Source organism: Eptesicus fuscus, chromosome 17 (assembly GCF_027574615.1).
Source record: "Eptesicus fuscus isolate TK198812 chromosome 17, DD_ASM_mEF_20220401, whole genome shotgun sequence".
Taxonomy (NCBI): domain Eukaryota; kingdom Metazoa; phylum Chordata; class Mammalia; order Chiroptera; family Vespertilionidae; genus Eptesicus; species Eptesicus fuscus.
Genome location: NC_072489.1, coordinates 42,239,575 through 42,258,414, shown reverse-complemented (window position 1 = coordinate 42,258,414; position 18,840 = coordinate 42,239,575). Strand labels below are relative to the sequence as shown.

At 41.4% G+C, this 18,840-nt stretch overlaps 1 protein-coding gene across 2 annotated transcripts in view; it reads left to right on the top strand.

Moving 5' to 3' along the window:
• DNMBP (dynamin binding protein) overlaps positions 1-18,840 on the top strand; it is a 95,649-nt gene that overhangs the window by 51,946 nt on the left and 24,863 nt on the right. For both annotated transcript variants that reach the window (XM_008144174.3, XM_028149197.2), the window contains one exon: positions 18,332-18,525. In XM_008144174.3, the coding sequence (XP_008142396.2) occupies positions 18,332-18,525 (194 nt within the window). The remainder of the gene's footprint in view (positions 1-18,331; positions 18,526-18,840) is intronic.

Here is an 18,840-nt window from a genome sequence, read left to right as displayed (position 1 = left end):
AGTATGTTCATATTTAGCTCAATTGACACCCATATATGTATATATGTATTTATTGATTTCAGAGAGGAAGAGAGAGGGAGAAATAGAAACATCAATGATGAGAGAGAATCATTGATCGACTGCCTCCTGCACACCCCCTACTGGGCATTGAGCCTGCAACCCAGGCATTTGCCCTTGACCGGAATCAAACCTGGGACCCTTCATTCCGCAGGCCAACACTCTATCCACTGAGTCAAACCAGCTAGGCAGGCATCCTCAAACTACGGCCCGCGGGCCACATGTGGGTGTTTTTGCCGTTTTGATTTTTACTTCAAAATAAGATATGTGCAGTGTGCATAGGAATTTGTTCATAGTTTTTTTTTAAACTATGGTCCGGCCCTCCAACGGTCTGAGGGACAGTGAACTGGCCCCCTGTTTAAAAAGTTTGAGGACCCCTGAGCTAGGGCGACACCCCTTTTTATACCCCTATCTTCTTTAACCTACAACAGATTCTTGTTTTTTGCCAGAATCTGTGTGCTCTCTCTCATTCTCTGCTAGTTGTCTTACAGCACATGCGCCACTGCCCTGCCTGACCTTACACAGTCACAACACGTAATTACGGAGAGGAAGCCAGTGTTGGAGTCGGCTGTCTACCTGGTGTTCAAATCCTAGCTCTACCATTTGCTAATAGTGTAAGGTTAGATGGGAACTACTGAACCTCTCTGAGCTTTGGATTCTTTATTTGTAAAATTAAGAAATAGTACAGTCTCATGATGAGATCATCTGAAAAAACTCTTAATCATATGTCTGGAACCTAGCAGGTACTCACAAATTATGACTTCATTGTCTGTCACGACCCTCCTTCCTTTCCACTTACAAGTTGCCCCATTGGACTGTCCTTGCCTGGTCCCCTCCCAAGTTCCTCATTGAGCCCCCAATGGGCACCTGCCCTCCAACCCTGTTTGCAGGTTTAATTATCCCAGTGGAATGCCCTGTCCCTTCCTCCTCTCTCACTCTTCCCCTTACTCCATCTGAGAAACAAAGAGCTGTTTTGTGGCTGACCCCAGCCTGCCTCCAGGCTAGAAACCAGGTCTGTTCTACCAGGATTTGTCTTTTCCTTCACCTGTCCTGTCAGTTCAGTTCATTCTTCCCTAGAGGCCTCCATTTTGACAGTTAGCGCATGTCTGTTAGGGTTTTGTCCTTAGTCCTAGGGTGTGACCCCTGGCCCTGGGCAGTGATACTTAGTCACAGGTGCAGCTCTTCTGTGGTCTTGGTGGAAAATTGGAAGTATTTATTGAACCTCCTACTTTGGGGATCTCGAATTTCAAACTCTGTCTTCCCAGCCCCAGACAGTTGTGAACACCTGCCAGGCTTCTCTGGCCTCCAGCTGTGACTGCTTTCTGCTGAGTTCCCCTTCCCCGAAGTCTCATATTTTCCACTCCCATTTCACTCCCATTACACATAACCATCGTTGTCCCAATTCTCTGTTGGGGCATTCTTGCAGTTTCTGCTTCTCTTCCTGTCTGATCTGCCTGATAGTTCCTAATTCAAATTCCCAGGAGAGCAAGTGTAATGGACTCAGCTTGAATTTCTTAGTTAGGCCTTGCCATAATAATTAACCATTCATTGATTAGGTACATACCCCTGGTCCAACGGCAGTCGTGAAGTCCGGGATGGGGTCATCTAGTTTAAAACATAGCTACAGGGACTACTGATGGTGCCAGTTGGTATGTAGTAGGCTCGTGTGTGTGTGTGTGTGTGTGTGTGTGTGTGTGCGCGTGTGTGTGTGTGTGTTGGAGGCGGGGGGGACGGAACCAGACATTCTGACATTTGTCTAGCCCAGACCAGCCCTGGCATTTTGAAGTGGGTGAAGGTATCTTTTGGTTTTCATAATGGCAGGGTGCAGGGGACTACTTGTGTTTAGAAGGATAAGACCTGGGACACTAAATGTCTTAGGTGTTTAGGACCATCCTATACCTGTTTAAATTATTTCATCTTTCTGTGCTGCAGTTTCCTCATCAATAAAACCAGATAATATACCTCCATGATAGTATTATGAAGCTTAAGTGAGTTTATAGAAAAACAAGTAATTGGAATAGTGCAATAGGGTCTTGCACATAGTAAATGCTAAATAAACATGAACTGCTATCATCATCATCATCATCATCATCATCATCATCATCAGACCTGCACATAGATCCCACATCCCCTCTGAATTCAGTTCAATAGGCATTCATTAACTTATTATTGTACTTAGCACTGTACCAAGCACTGGGGGTATCCTAAAAAGGATACCTAACCCCCTCCCCCCTCCACACATACACATACACATACACATACACATACACATACACATAGGCATTTACAGATCATTAAAGAGACAAAAGGTAAAAATATGAATAATTAAAGTACACAAGTATATAACATAGATAGTAACTGCCATGGGCAATCATAAGTGGGGGGAAAGGGGGGCGGGGGGAGCTCAGTTTTACCTGAGTTATTGGAAAAGACTTTAGGAAGATGTTTGAACTTGAGCTAAAGCTTAAAGGAGTAATGGGGGTTGAAATAGGCAGAGAGAAACAAGGAGACCATTCCTGGTTAGGGAAACTATTTAAGCAAAGATACAGAGTTGTGATGACAAAGAACACAGTTGGGTGAAGAACTAAAGTACCGAAATGTTAGAAACCAGGAGGGAGCCTGCGGAATAAGTCAGAGCTGGGCCTGCACATGGTGAGTCATCCTCTTAGATGTAGTCACTGAAACTGTGAACAGATGACTTCTCCGAGGAGAGGAACAACTAGGGAGAGAGCGTGGGTCTAAAAACTGAGCCTAGGAGTTACCTACTGCTTGGGGGCAGGTGGAGGAGGGAGGCCAGTAAGAGAGCAAGATTATTTGAGGGTGTCAGGAGAAAAACAGAACTGAAAGTAAGAGAATGGCCAACACTTTCAAATGCCATGGGAAAATCAAAGATAACACCATTGGATTTGTTGAGGAGGTTATTAATTGACTAAAAAGACAATATTACTGAAATAGTGATGATACAGAATTAATCGCAAAGGATGGGGGATGAGGTCATAGAGGGAGGGCATGAAGACCAATCTTTTAAGACCTTTTCACAAAAAGAATCAAAGAGATTTAACTATAGCTGAGGGGGAGACAGAATTGAACAAAGTTTTCATGTGTTTATTCTTTTTTAATTAAAATTTTTTGTTGTTTTTCAATTATAGTTGACATTCAATATTGTACTAGTTTCAGCTGTATAGCATAGTGGTTAGACATTTATATAACTTACAAAGTGATTCCCCCTGTAAGTCTTGTACCCACACAACACCATGTATACCATATTTTCCGGCGTATAAGACGACTGGGCGTATAGAAGATTTTCCTGGGTTAAAAAGTCGTCTTATACGCCGGAAAATACGGTAGTTATTACAATATTATCGACTGTATTTCCTAGGCTGTACTTTATAGCCTCATAACTATTTTGTAACTGCCAGTTTGTACTTCTTAATCCCTTTACCTTTTTCACAGCCCCCCAATCTCCTACCATCTGGCAACCATCAAAATGTTCTTCGCATCTATGAATCTGTTTCTGGCTTGTTTGCTTATTTATATTGTTCTTTAGATTCCATATGTAAGTGAAATCATATGGTATTTGTCTTTCTCTGACTAACTTATTTCACTTAGCATAGTACCCTCTAGGTCCATACATGTTGTTACAAATGGTAGGACTTCATTCTTTTTTATGGCCGAGTAATATTCCATTATATATATGTCCATTTGTCTTGACTGGAGCATTTGATCCATTTAAATTTAAAGTAATTATTGATAGGTATGTAGTTATTGCCATTTTATTAATTTTTTTCTGATTATTTTTATAGTTCTCTATTCCTTTCTTATTTTCTTTCTCTCTTCTCTTGTATGTTGTTGATTCTCTGTTGTGTTGTGTTGTGTTTGGATTCCTTTCATTTTATTTCTTGTATATGTCTTTCATTTTATTTCTTGTATATTTTTGGTTTGTGGTTACCATGGGCTTCATATATACCAAGCTATGTATATAACAGTCTGTTTTAAGTTGATGGTCGCTTAACTCTCCCTCTCCATCTTTATGTTTTTGTCATTGTTTCTTTACTTCTTTTGTGTGTTTGTGTGTATCCCTTAATTTGCTGTTGTATTTGCACATGATGATCCTACTTTTGCCTTTTACCCTTTGTACTAAATTTAGTGTTGGTTGATCCACTGCTTTTATTATGTATTTGTCTTTGTCAATAAGAATTTTTTTCTTTGGATATTTTAATATTCATATTTTTATCTCTCCTTTATTTTTCTCTTTCTCCTCCTCCTCCTTTTCTTTCTCTTCCTCCTCCTTTTTTTCCCTTGCTCTTCTGCTTGAGGTACCTGTATGATGCAAATGTTGTCCCTGAGGTCCCTTAAACTATCCTCAGTTTTTAAAATTCTTTTTTCTTTTTGCTGTTCCATTTGGGTGTTTTTCTCTATCTTGTCTTCCAAATCACTGATGCGAGCCTCTGCTTCCTATAGTCTGCTATTGATTCCATCTTATGTATTGTTCATTTCCATTATTGTATTCTTCATTTCTGACTTTTTAAAATGTTTTCTATCTCCTTTTTTAAAATATATTTTTATTGATTTCAGAGAGGAAGGAAGAGGGAGAGAGAGATAGAAACATCAATGAGAGAGAATCATTGATTGGCTGCCTCCTACATGCCCCACACTGGAGATTGAGCCTGCAACCCAGGCATATGCCCTGACCAGGAATCTAACTGTGCTCCCCTGGTTCATAGGTTGACACCAGCTGGGCTCTATCTTCTTTTTAATGTTTTCTCTCTTTGTTGAAGTTCTCATGTAGATAGTCTATTTTCCCCTAACTTAATTGAGCATCCTTATAACCAACTTTTTGAACTCTGCATCTGATAGACCGCTTTCCTCCATTTTATATGCTTCTTTTGGAGTTTTGTTCTGTTCTTTCACTTGGGGTGTTTCTTTGTTTCCTCATTTTGGCTGCCTCTCTATTTGTTTTTCTGTATTAGGGTCCCTTTTGTGGGCTGTGTGTGTCCTCCTGCTGTCATTGAGCCTTTATATGCTGTTGGCATGTCAGTGGTGGGCTTGGCCCTCAGGCTGCCTGATTGTGAGGACTAGCTGTGACTTTAGCAGACACACTGTTCTGTAAGGGTAACCCCACAGGACACTATTTGTTTTAGCAGGTCTCGGGTGCTTGCTGAGTTCACCCTTTGGGTGTGTCATTTGTAGCACTAATTAGGTGGTGTTCTGGTGTGGTCTGAAGCTGGCCACTGGGTGTGTTCGTTCTGGGACCTCTTGGGGAGAGGTTTCTGGTGCAGGCCAAGGTCAGCCACTGCCTGTGTCTGGCGGGGCATTAATTATGGTAGGAGCTACAAAGTGATCTTTGGTGTTGGTAGCTGCCTGTGCTGGGCTTGGAGGCATCTAGGAGTGGTTATGCTGTGAACTGAGGCTGGCCTCCACTAGTGCTGGACTAGGGGCCACTTAGTATGAGTTACAGCCAGTTGCTGCTTGTTTTGGCTTTGTGAACCTTTGAGAGATGTTAAGAAAGTTCAAAGCACTGGCCCAGGCTGGCTTCTTGTGTAGGTTAGCCTCTGAAAGAGCTTCCACATGAATTGGGTGGGGCAGGGAGTCACCAGGGTGGGGTGAGAGTGGTGTTATCAGGTTAATAGAGACTCAGACTGGGTGCCTGCCTATGCCTGCAATCTGTGCTGTCCCTTCACTGGAGCTTAGGGCAAGTGTTTGTGAGTGAGTGAGTCTGTGCTCAGGACCTTTAGGAGGATGGGTCTACAGCAGCCCTTCATCTCACCAGGACTAAGTCCCTGCTGATTTTCACAGCCAGCTCTTGTGGGGACTTCTCGGCACTGATGCTCTGGGGGCTGGGACCCATTTCTTTCTTTCTTTCTTTCTTTCTTCCTTTCTTTCTTTCTTTCTTTCTTTCTTTCTTTCTTTCTTTCTTTCTTTCTTTCTTTCTTTCTTTCTTCCTTTTTATAGCAAAGATGGAGATTTATTGAAGAACAAGTACAGACTCCCACGTAGGGAGGGGGGAGAGTCCCACAGAATGGACTCCCAAGTAGGGAGGGGGAGAAGGGTGAGACCCATTTCTTTAGTGGGGACCTGCACAGCGAAGATTTCCCTCCTAATTCTCAACAGCCACTTGTGGGTGTAGGGCCAGTTCATTTGTGTCTCTACCCCTCCTACCAGTCTCGATGTGGCTTCTTTATATCCTTAGTTATAGGAGTTCTGTTTGGCTAGTCTTTATATGGCTTTTAAGGGTGGTTGTTCCATAATCTGGTTGTAATTTGGATGTAGTCATAGGGGGAGGTAAGCACAATGTTTATGTACTTCGCCATCTTGGCCGGAAGCCTCATGTGCTTCCTTTTTAAAATCAGGGTGTCAGTCCTTATTTGAAGAAAGATGGGTGGGTAGGAGGCAAAGGAGAGGGAAAGAGTAAATATGTGGAAGCAAAAGGAAATATGTTGTAGGGCCATATTTCTTCAAGAGTTGGGAAATAATTGAAGCTTTAGAGAAAAGAAGGCACTCCTTTTCTGAGGTTAGAATGATCCAATCTGGCAGGCTCCATCCAACTCGAAGACTTTGCCTATTGGGGTCACGAGTTGTAGTCTCAAGAAGCTAGGTTGCCTGTTTTCTCTACAAGCCATTACCTAAATTACTTTTATGTTATGTTTCATCAATAATAAAGGAATATTGGCCTGGGAGGAACCCAGGTCTCACTAAAAGCAAGAGATATTCAAGACAGGGAAGAAATGGAGGTAGGATAGGAAGAGGCAATCTTCTAGGGCAGTGGTCGGCAAACGGCGGCTCTGTTGACTAATCAGTTTGCCGACTGTTCTAGGGCATCTTCTTTCATGTGGACCTGGGGATGTTAACAGGTGTAGAGGAGGAGGGGTGAGTCAAAGCAGCGAACTTGCAGTGCCAAGGCAGGCTTAGTCTTCAATGGACGTCAGGGTGGCAGCTCAGGAACTTGACACACCCACCCTGAAGCCACGACGTGTATCATATTGACATTTCCTGAGAAACCAGAAGTGCCCGCACTGTGCATAAACATCAGGCTGTCAAGTCACAAGGGTGTGACAGTGCTGATACAGTCATTTCTAATGGCAAGGTACTCATTTGTGTCCATGGCTGCACAGCCGACCTTATTCCATGGTATCAAGAAACCCCTTTCTTCTAATCATAAACGGGGAGGGGACAGACAGATGAAATCTGTTGCATTTCATTAAATCTAAAGCACTACCCATTGCAAGACATTGAATGATTTTATGTATCATTAAAAAGAAAGAGGACTTCTAATTAAGCTAGAATACTTTCATTAAATTGCTATTTGGAAAACACATCTTGCTCTCAGAGATGTTAGAATGTGGAAAAAATGTGCATCTGAGCATCTGTTGAAATACGGAGATACTTCCACTCACTGCTGACCTCACAGTAGTACTTAGAAGAAGAAAAAGTGTCCCGTAGAATTCCTCTAGTTCCCTCCCCAGTGATTTGAAAGTCGGGAATTCCGTTTCCTCTGCTCTCCAGCTCGTCCCTTCCCCCCATTCCCTGTCCCCCTGAGAGGAAGACTGAAACCTGATTTACTCCAGTGCTGTAGGTTCTAAATCCTGACCGGTTGTGGCAGCTATGTAGCTAAGGCAAACCAAAGTTAGGGTATTTAATGACTTACAAAAATCTTTGGGTAGTGTTTTTCATCACAACCATGCTCGGGGCACTCTAAGTCTTAATAACAGCTGTCACTTAAGTGCCAGTTGCTGCGCTAAGTACTGTAGATTAGATGCACATCAGGTATGCAGAAAAGTCCATAGTCTAAGCTCCAGACCCTTACATGGTACTTGGCATGTAGTAGGCGCTCAATGAATATTTGTCGTCAAATGAAATATTTTGTTTTGGGGCAGAGACCATGTACATCAAAAGATAAATAATAATATCATTTTGCATTGTTCCTTGAGAACTGAAGGTTAGAGAACAGAGTCATCCAGGGATTTCGTCTAGTGGGCTTGTCACGTCCAAGAAATAGTAAGGAAACAGTATTTAAAGTGCATTGTGCTAGCTTCCATAATAGCAGCAAGGGCCCAGTCCTCTGGGCTCACTGAAAGGAAGTGACTAACTGCCTAGATGAGTCCAAAGAGGCCTCACATGCTAGTGACACTCCTGTGGAACCAGTTAGAGGCTAGTGTGGTGATACCAAACTGAGAGGAGTATGTGACGTTAACAGAGTGGGAAGTCACGTAAGATTTCAGAGCCTGGACGTGAACAGAGGTACACACACATGGAAACAAGGGCCCAGAAAGGTTGTGAACCACACAGATAGGAGGGGAAGCTGGGCTAGATCCCTGACCGGGATCTAGATCCCTGATGCCCTCTCAAGATCTAGAAGCAGCTCCATGTACCGTATATCCTGAGAAATGGGAGCCAGGGAGATGTAGGGGAGTAGAGTGACTGTTAGGATGCTAGAGCGCATTTAAACCTATACAGCATGTATGACTGACTTCCTGGGGAAAACCCAACTTACGTTTTCTTGTACTGAGATTTTATTTTTTTCCATGTTTCAGCTAGAAAATAAGATAGTACTGACCTATATCCTAGGTTTCATAAGATTTTACCATAAAAATATTGGATTACACTTGGAAATAATCCTTATATTGAGATACCGGGTTTACCCTTTTAAGTAAATATATGCAAAACACTTAATGCTTAAAGATCATTCCATTTTATATTTTTTCTTTTTTATTGAAGTTATTGGGGTTACATTGGTTAATAAAAAGTAAAGTCTCCTTCCATTACCATTTATCCCCCTATACTCTTTTTTATCTGCCCTTACCCTTTTCTCTCTGGTAATCACCAAACTGTTGTTGTGTATTATTCTTTCGTTTTATGAATTTATATCTTGTTTGTTCACATAGATTCATTAAGCCAAATGGAAATAACTTTAAAGCCATCTAGTTTAATGCCACTCAATTTGCTGTTCTTGAACTCCGAACAGATAGCATGACTTGCCTGAGACTGAAGAAAGCTTGGAAGGCATTTCCACATTGTAGATCTCTGCCCCATCTGTTGGTAGCTCTCTCTTCATTATTTATACATTTTTGTAATTAAAACTTGGAACAGGATTATAATTCAGATAAAACTGATTATTTTGGTGCACAGTTATAAAAGATACATAAAATATTATGAGGGCAAATGGAAGTAATAAAAGTAAACCACCTAATAAAAGCTGAAGAAAGTCCAGTTTTATAGAGTAGGCTAGAAAAATAGCCAGAGGGCCATATAGACAAGCACATTTCGGGAATCACTGTAGTATTATTATTAAATATGAAAGTTAATACTGGGAATGGTCATGCAAACATGGAGAAGACATATAACCTAGAATAGGACTTGGCATTTAATGGAAAGCACTGGCTGGTTTTTAATATGCAGCGTTATTAGCTGTGTAGTCTCGGGCAAGTCATTTCATTGTTTTGTGCCCGTTTCCTCATTTGTAAAATGAGAGTAATAATAATAATAGCTTTCCTCAAGAGACTTGTTCAATATAGTTTCAGGTGTGTGTGTGTGTATAGAAAATAAAGCGTTTTATTGGTTGATTATAATAACATTTTGCTTTTTTAAGCAGTGATAATTTATTTTTAAATTAATTATTTTATAAAAAGTATCTTTGCCTTCTTGATAACTTCACTTCTGCTGTCTAAAGATGAAATAAACCTAGCCGGTGTGGCTCAGTGGTTGAGTGTGGGCCTTATGAACCAGGCGTTCACTGTTCAATTCCCAGTCAGGGCACATGCGCAGGAGGGGATTTGTAGGAGGCAACAGATCAAGATCAGATTCTCTCTCATCATTGATGTTTCTATCTCTCTCCCTCTCCCTTTCTCTTTCTGCAAAAGGAAACATTAAAAAAAATACCTATACTGTAGTTCACTTAAAAAAAAAAAAAGATGAAATAATAATAACCTCACAGTTTTAAGCATACCAACAGCACACCTCTCTGGGATTTATGTGTATTTGGTGAGTATTCAAAATGGTGTTTCAGTGGATCCTGGTTTTAAACTAGCTATCCAGGCAGCATAAGAAATTGCACTCTTTTTTGCTCTCTGGCTAGCGCCTGGAAGAGGAAGAGGGAAACGAGGCTTTGAGGTAGGTTTCCCCGAGGTGGACACCCTCCCAGCAGGGATTATACTGCAGGCCACTTGCCAAAAGAGGCAGGGCGGATACTGAACAGAAACCACAGGGAAAGGTTTGTCAGTTGTTGCTGAGGTTCAGGACCTGAAGTTTGGTGATCCTGGGAAAGTGGTTTGTGAGCCAGGCGGGAGCACCAGGGACCACAGTGCAGGAAGTTTTACCTTGAGCAAACTTTCTCCAATGGAAGCTGTGTGGGTGCTAAAGGAGAAGAGGTGGTGGGGGCTGGGTGGGCTGGCCGGAGTGATGTGGTAATATGGAAAACCAGGATTTATGATTCCTGCAGGTGGGTTCGGGGAGAAGAGGAGCAGATTTACAGATTGCTTCCTCTCAGGGTTTGCTAGACAGATTGTTAAGCAGGCAAGTTGTGTTTGGCTTTCCTCATAAGACTAGCAAATTGTCATTTCAACAGCATTTTATTACTCATTCTCTTCAGCATTGTAAAGGGATTAGCTCAGGAAAGAAACCTCAGATTATTAAAAAGTGAAGACAGAATTTGAAATGAATTAACAGGGTAATTGTGAGCTGTTAGTATTACAACATTCTCATTTACAGCAAATGTTCTGTTTTTACTTTATTATTCTTTGTTATGTCAATATTACATATTCACTATAGAAAGACTAGAAAATGTAGTAAGTGAAAAGAAAGAAAAAAATAGCAGAATTTCTATCACCTTTAAGACTTTTTCATTTTCAGATATTTGCATTTCCCCCTTTTTAACAAAATTGCATTTCTTTCATAAACTACGTTGTAATCTGCTTTTTAAATAAATCTTCATTGTTGAAAGTATTACATACGCCCCTTCCCCTCCCTCCATTGCCCTCTTCCACTCCCCTCCCCCCAAAGCCTTCCCTATTTTCTGTGGGTAATCTGCTTTTTAATTAATAACACACAGTGTTCCATATTAATAAATAAAAACCTGTATCTCAATGGTTATTATCATATTCCATTACACAGATATGCCATAATTTATTTAAGCAGGACCTTTTGGGGAGAAACTTTGGCTGTTTCTGTTTAGGTTGTTTCTACATTTTTTAATACAATGAAGAACATTCCTATATGTACATCTTTGTACTCGTACCCAATTACTTACATAGAATCAATTCCTAAAAGTAGACTCCTCAGTTAAAAAGCTTACCTTTTCTTTTTAAAGAGGTCGAGATGGTTCTAAAGGTTTTCACTTCCTGCCCTATCCTTTTGGGCACCAGGTTCCTCATGGTTCCCAAGGAGGAGCTGAGGCTCCCTGAAGGGGCTCTCCTGTCCCTGAGTAACATGCTCAGTGTGGCAGTAAGAAAGACCTATCAAAGGACACGATACAAAAAAGGCCTTTCCCTTCATTTCACATAATTTCTGCCATAAATTATCTGGGCTACTATTCAATATTTACAGTGATGGCACTTACACAGATTCAATTATGCTAAGGGCTTATTTACATTACACTGAGTAGGGTTTTATAGCTACAGTCATATGAACATATGCATAGATGTTTAAATACATAGTTGTTCACAGTCTTAATGGTGGGAGAACTGTAGCTCTATGGAGGTGAAGTTGTGCTTTGAAATCGTCCTGTTTTATCATTGGCTACCAGGTGGCCACCCACACCCACAAACAAGTAGAAGTCCAGGTCACAACGCCCATGATTTGCCTGGAGGCAGAATAGCTATTGGTGGGGAGCCCAGCAAGAGCTCGAATCCAGAGTCTTCCACTTACTGGTCCAGTTACTGAATTTCTCTTCATCCCTCATCGGTAAAATGGGTTTGTTAGTAGGGCCGTTGTGAGAATTAAATAAACTAATATTTGTAAAGTGCTTAGAACAGTGCTTGGTACATGGTAGGTGCCATGTAAATACCTATTTTTTTAAACTAAAATGTAAAGCTGGAAGGATGGAGGGGCTCGCCACCCAGGAAAGCCTCACAAGTTGATGGTGCAATGTTAGAAGCAGTGGGAAGGCTCTTCGCCAAGAGTTTTCCTCTCTCGGATTGCTTAAAATTCCACCAGCAGAAAGGATCTTAATTAGGGGCAGTTTGTTTTAAATCACTGGCAATGCAGTAGTAAATTCTTGTGAGGTTAAAAAGTACTGATTCAGCTCAAGTCCCCATTGATCCTTCAACCCCAAATCCCAGCTCCCTCCCTGAGGCACACTGATGAGTTTGGAGTGTTCTCCCTCCAGACCTTTTTCTGTACACTTACACCTCATAGCCTATGTAAGGGGTAGGCAAACGTAGGTTTACAGTTGTGAAGATGTGAAACAGACTTTATTACTTTTATTAATTATTGTATTATCTATTTGTATTACAACTGTAAACCTACCTTTGCCCACCCCTATATATATAGAAATATGTAGGGGGTTTATGCAGGTTTTCTTTTTCTCTTTCTTTTCCGTTCTCTTTCTCTCTTTCTCTGTTTCTGTCTCCAAAAATGGCATATTCTTCTGCAACATTTTCCCTCGGTTTCTTTTAAAATCGAAGTGTGAGCTGTGAGCAGGGCTTCCAGTCCCTGTGAATTCCTCTGTGCTCTTCCTGCTGCCCTGGGACCAGCCAGAGGAGAGATCTGCATTCTGGTGGCTTTAGGATAAGGTTCCTAACGTAGGGGGTCCGGTTCCCTTGGCAGAGTGAGGCTGAGCCTGGCCTGGGAGAGGGACTGCAGGGAGGTCCTGGTGCAGACGGAGGAGACAACTGCTGCCCGCTTTCCACCTTTGCCTCCTGTGTATCATGAGAGATGGATGGGCCTTCCGCAGTCTTCCCGAGAGAGAGAGCACCCCGCACAGCCGCGCTTAGCCGGGGAAGGAAAAGGGAGAGAATGCTCTTGGATCAGCAGCTCCTGAAGGGGAGTAGTGACTATTTAGCACGCGGAAAGGAGAGCCAGAAGGAAAAGGTGTCTGTTGAGCCTGAGCAAAGGCAAGGCCCCTCTTCTGCTTCTCAGTCCAGTTAGCGGAGGATTCCAGCTCCATCCTTTAGAACTGGCCCTGCTCTGATAGCCTGGGGGACTCGGGGCAATTCATATGTAAATATGGGAAAGCCTTGGGGGATTTAGGGGCTCTAGGAGCATTCCACAGCTCTGGGAAGATTCTGCTTGGCCTGCCTGCTAACATGTTCATGCACCCGTACCCCCACCGCGTCTCCGAGTCAGACCTTTGGGCGCTGCAGGTACCTCCCGGGGTTGCTGGAGTCCGCACAAAAGAAGGTAGAATAGTCAGCCTCCTTCTCGCTCAAGTGCAGGTTGCGAGCAGGCTGGGAATTCCAAGATTTTCTTTATCAAAGACAGAGCCAACTTTCAGAGCAGGGGAAGAAGTGAGTAGCTTTTCTCTTTAACTCTAGCGTGGTTGGGAGAGCTGTGGGAAGCTGTGGGATAACCAGATCCCTTCCTAACACACTGAGGAATGAGCCTGGTGACAAAGGACTAACCTGAGAAGGTGGGGTATCTTGAGAAGGAGTGGAGTTGGGACTGGGAGGGAGTGCACAGGGGGCTGGAAAGGGGAACAAAAGACAAAAACCATCACAAATTGTTCTGTCGCCGCAAGTAAATTTGTGCTGTCCGCCCCAGCCCTCAACAAGGGCCAGGCCACCCCAGGAGGAAAGTGGCTCTGGTCTGCACGTTCTATTGACTGGCTGATGCTGGGCCACAGCTTCCTCCTGTGCTTCCTCAACCCCAGGTTTCATTGTTCTTAAAGGAAAGTGGAATTTATGGTTCCGAACAGGGCTTTTCCACTTGGTGCATTTTACCTTAACCCGGTGCCGCCTGTGTTCTCTGTCCCATCGTGGGAAAAGGGCTAATTTCCTTGTTCGGTGCCCTCAACAATTCTACAAAGCAGGTGCTATCATCCTCCCTTTACCGAGGAGGAAACTGTGGCCCCGAGGTAAAAACGGGCTTCCCCAGGGCCTCCCCCGCTGAAGAGTGAGGAAGTGCAAGGTTCAAAGCCTCTGTGTCCGCAGCTGGCTGAGGGTGGGCTGCCCTCTCGCACTTGGTCGTCCTGGATACTAAAATTGTACGTTAAGCTTTTTTCTTAGGATATAGTTGGAATAATGGGAAAACAGGCTTAAATTTGGAGTCTTTTCAAGCCAGGTATTTCTAGTTTGACTTAATCTTTAAGTATTAATTAACCTGTGTGGAGCCTTCAGGTCATCTGCGTCTTCAGAAACATCTAGGATTTTGTTAAAATTGCAGATACCCGGGTCCCACCCAGATTTGCTGAATCAGAATCTCAGGAGTGGTGCCCGGGAAACTGCATTTTAACAAAAAACATCCCACAGGGGTTTTAATCACGCTAAAGTGTGTCTGGTTTTGTTTTTTAAAAGCTGTACAAGAGTTTATAAATTCACCTGCAAATAAAGACATGCGGGTAGTTTCCAAGAAGTGTTAACTTTTTTTTTCTTTCTCTTGATACAAATAAAAATCTGGTTGAGTCTCTCTGTAAGTTGTTGGCTTCTGACTGATGAGTACTTGCTGGTGTTTCATGCTTTCAACTACTCTAATTTATAGAACTTTGATTTCTGGGAATTTATAATAGTTCCCAGGGAATTTTTAAGATTTGAAGCAAATAAGTTCCTGGCCTTTTCTAGTTGAGGTACCAGGCTAGGGAGGCAAAATGGTGCAGAATTAAGTACATAGCATTTTGATTTAAATATATTTAGATTCAAATTCCAGGCTGCTTACTCACTACATAACCTGGGACAAGTTGGTCAGCTTCTCAAAGCCGAGCTTTTCTTATCTATTAAATGGGAGTAGTAATACTACTTCAGAGTATTGGTGTGAATATTAAATGAGTTCAGGAACATAATATGTAAAGCGCATGGCACTTGGTAGGAATTCAATAAATGTTCTTCCTTTCCAATCCTGTATAAATACAAGTTCCTTTTACAAATACCGAATCACTATGTTGTACGCCTGAAATGAACACAGTGTTTTATGTCATTATACCTCAGAAAAATTATATAAACAAAAATAATTTTCTCTTCTCAACTTGCCACTTATGAAACTACTAGAGGCCCGGTGCATGAAATTCTTGCACAGGTAGGGTTCCTAGGCCTGCCCCGCATTCAGGGCCAATCGGGGCCTTCCAGCTGCTGGCCAGGGCCTTCCTTTGCAGCCCGGATCTTCCTTCATTCCGCGTCGCCCCCTGGTGGTCAGCGCACATCATAGCGACTGATCGAACTCCCTGGTCTCTCAGTCGAACTCCCAAGGGGACACTTTGCATATTAGCCTTTTATATATATAGATATTTGGGACTGAGATTCTGTTGCTTTGAAATTGCACACAAAAAATTTAAAACAAGTCTATTGAAAATAAATTTTTAGAAATATATATATTTTTATTGATTTCAGAGAGGAATGGAGAGAGAAAGATAGAAACATCAATGATGAGAGAGAATCATTGATCACATGCCTCCTGCATGCCCCCTCCACTGGGGATTGAGCACACAACCCTGTCATGTGCCCTGGCTGGAATCTAACTGACCTTCTGGTTCATAGATCAGTGTTCAACCACTGAGCAACACTGGCTGGGCTGAAAATAAATTTTATATACACTACAATTAATTTAGAACTATAGTTTAGCACTCTGATGAAATAAGACATGTTTTAAATTTTGTCATTCATTCTACCAAATATAAGTTCAAGAAAAATATTTTATCTTTATATCTTTCTAAACTTTATTTTGAATAATATCAAATTTACAGAAAATTGCAACAGTACAAAGAACCTGTATATTCTTTATTCAAATATATATATTCTTTATTCAAATCCACCAGTGTTTAACATTTTGCCATGTTTTTGTTTTTATTTTCTATCCAAGTGTGGACACACACACACACACACACACACACACACAGGTTTTTTTCACTGAACTATTTGAGAGTAGGTTGCATATATCATGTTCCTTACTAATAGCTTCAGTGTTTATTTTGTGTGAACATGGATAGTCTCATATGTGACCACATAGATTTGCCATTTCAGGACATTTTGAATTGATTTAATAATTACTGTAATCTATAGTTTGTATTACAATTTCAATTGACCTATAATGTCCTTTGTAGCAATCCCCCTCCCACCCCCAGGGCAGGATCCAGTTCAGAATCACATTACATCTGTTTGTCTTTAGTTGTCTTGATTGTGAATGGTCCCTCAGGCCTTCTTTGTCTTTCCTGATGTGACATTTAGTAGAATACAAATCATCAATTTGGGTTTGTCTGATGTTTCCTCAAAGTTCCTTTCAGATTATGCATTTTTAATTGGGATGCTTCATCAGAGATATACTAGTAGTGTTGTTTCCAGATATGACATATGCAAATATATGATGTTTATTTGTCCCTTATTGTGATTTGAATTTTGATTATATTATTCATTTCTCCACCATATAGTCACTATTTTTTATTTTTGTAATTACTAAGTAATATTTAATAACTTATTCAAAACTATGCAAAAACCCTGATCATCTTCAAACCCTACCATTTTTTTCTACCATAGAGCTTTCTCATTGAGCTTCTCTCTCATTTATGTACTTACATATTGTCAATATGAACTCATAGATTCTTATTTTATTCAATGGATTATAATCCAGTGCTGTGTTTATTTGTTTTGATACTAAAATTGTACCAGTTTGGCCAGGAGGAGCCCCTTTGGACATGAACCCCTTATTTTCCTGAGCAGTTCCTTACTTTCTGCCATAAGATGTTTCAGGCTCATTTATACTTTCCCTGCCCCAACCCTGGACTTAGCCATTTCTCCATAGAACTCTGGTTCCTTTGAATGGGGAATGGTTTTTAGAAATCCGAATCTGGCTTGCACTTTTTCAACATAGAAATTCCTAAATTCTTAGAGAAGAGGCAGTGAGGAAGAATTTTGTAGACTGAAATCTGCTGTGAAAGCCTAATTTTCATAAGTAGTTTGAATACTTGTATTTTGTATCTTAAGGCTGGGAAAAAAATTTTGTAATTACACTGAAACTTACTAATACTTACCACATCTGTAGTTGTTTTAAGTTGATCTAAAGGAATTTGAAATACACAGCAGAGATTGCTTCACTGTTGAAATTTTTTAATTGTTTATTTTAGTATTTAATGTTCATTTTAATGAACAAATGTCCTCTCATATAAATAATTCTCATCTTGTGTATCCAAGTAACAGGTAAATGAAAAAGCTACAAGATCATATTTGTTTTCATTTTTAGATCATGCAGTGTGGGTCTATAAAGATTCATTTAATTAAAAATACCATTAAAGAACTTCATGTTTACAGTACATTTGTATCTTCTAGGACACTTGAAGTAACAAAACCTGCTTATGATACTTCATTAATATTTTGATAAGGAGAATCTAAATAATTTTTGCATATTTCATCATATATTAATGTTTGGTTTTTTTAAAATATATTTTATTGATTTTTTACACAGAGGAAGGGAGAGGGATAGAGAGCTAGAAACATCGATGAGAGAGAAACATTGATCAGCTGCCTCCTGCACACCCCCCACTGGGGATGTACCCACAGCCAAGGTATATGCCCTTGACTGGAATCGAACCTGGGACCCTTGAGTCCGAAGGCTGACGCTCTATCCACTGAGCCAAACCGGTTAGGGCCATATATTAATGTTAATCCATCATCACAAGACTGGAAGATAGTGGATCCTGCAGTCACCCTGATCTCCAACGAATCATTTCTGCCTAATTCTTGTCTTGCCCTTATTTGGCATTATCATGTTCCCCATAATATTGTTTTTAATGTGCATATCAATGTTTTTAACCTCCAGCTGGGTACTTCTGCTGAGATCATGGGATGGATTTTATACCTAATTAAATGAAAGCAGTCCTTCATGTGAACAGCAGCTCTTTCGACCTCTTTGCCAAGGAAGTTGTGGACACTGATTTGTCCTCATAAAATGCGCCAGCTGCTCTTTTTTTAGGGCAGATTCTAAAAATGGTATCACACAGATGGGAGACGTTCTCTCTGCAGGAATGGCCTCCTAAGCTCTTCATCTGCTCATGATCAGAACTGGCGTGTGGGATCAGATGTCCTGATTGTTGACAATTGTGAGGCCTTTGATTCTCAAGGACTGTGCTCATTTCTAATTAAGTTTTGAAGAGTCCTGCTTTAGCACACAGAGAGATGCTGACCAGTTCTCTTTTCCCTTCTAGAAATGACGCTCCTCTCCTCCCAGTCTTCATCTCCGGTGGCCGCTTCTGGGTCTGTGTCCACTGAAAACCCAGAGCAGAGGATGCTGGAGAAGAGAGCCAAGGTGGTAGAAGAACTTCATCAGACGGAACGAGACTACGTTCGGGATCTGGAAATGTGTATTGAGCGGATCATGGTACCCCTGCAGCAGACACAGGTGGGAACTGTGGGAGCAAGTTAGCTTTACCTTGAGTATGATTCTCCAAGCCTAAAGTATCAGGATAGGGGAGCTTTCACCACAGAGATTTATTGGGTTGGAAGTAAAGTCTGTGGCTGCTTAATTCAAGGGTCCCAACATACATGTGTCAACTTAAGCCATCAGTATCCTGTCACTTATCAAGTCCACTGTTAACTCATCGGACTCACTGCAGTAACACCCAGCGCATTTCTGTTTCTTTGGCTCCTGGAAACAGTACCAGGGAGTCTGGATTGTCACTTTCCTGGAAAGGTTGTATAATAACATAATGAAGTC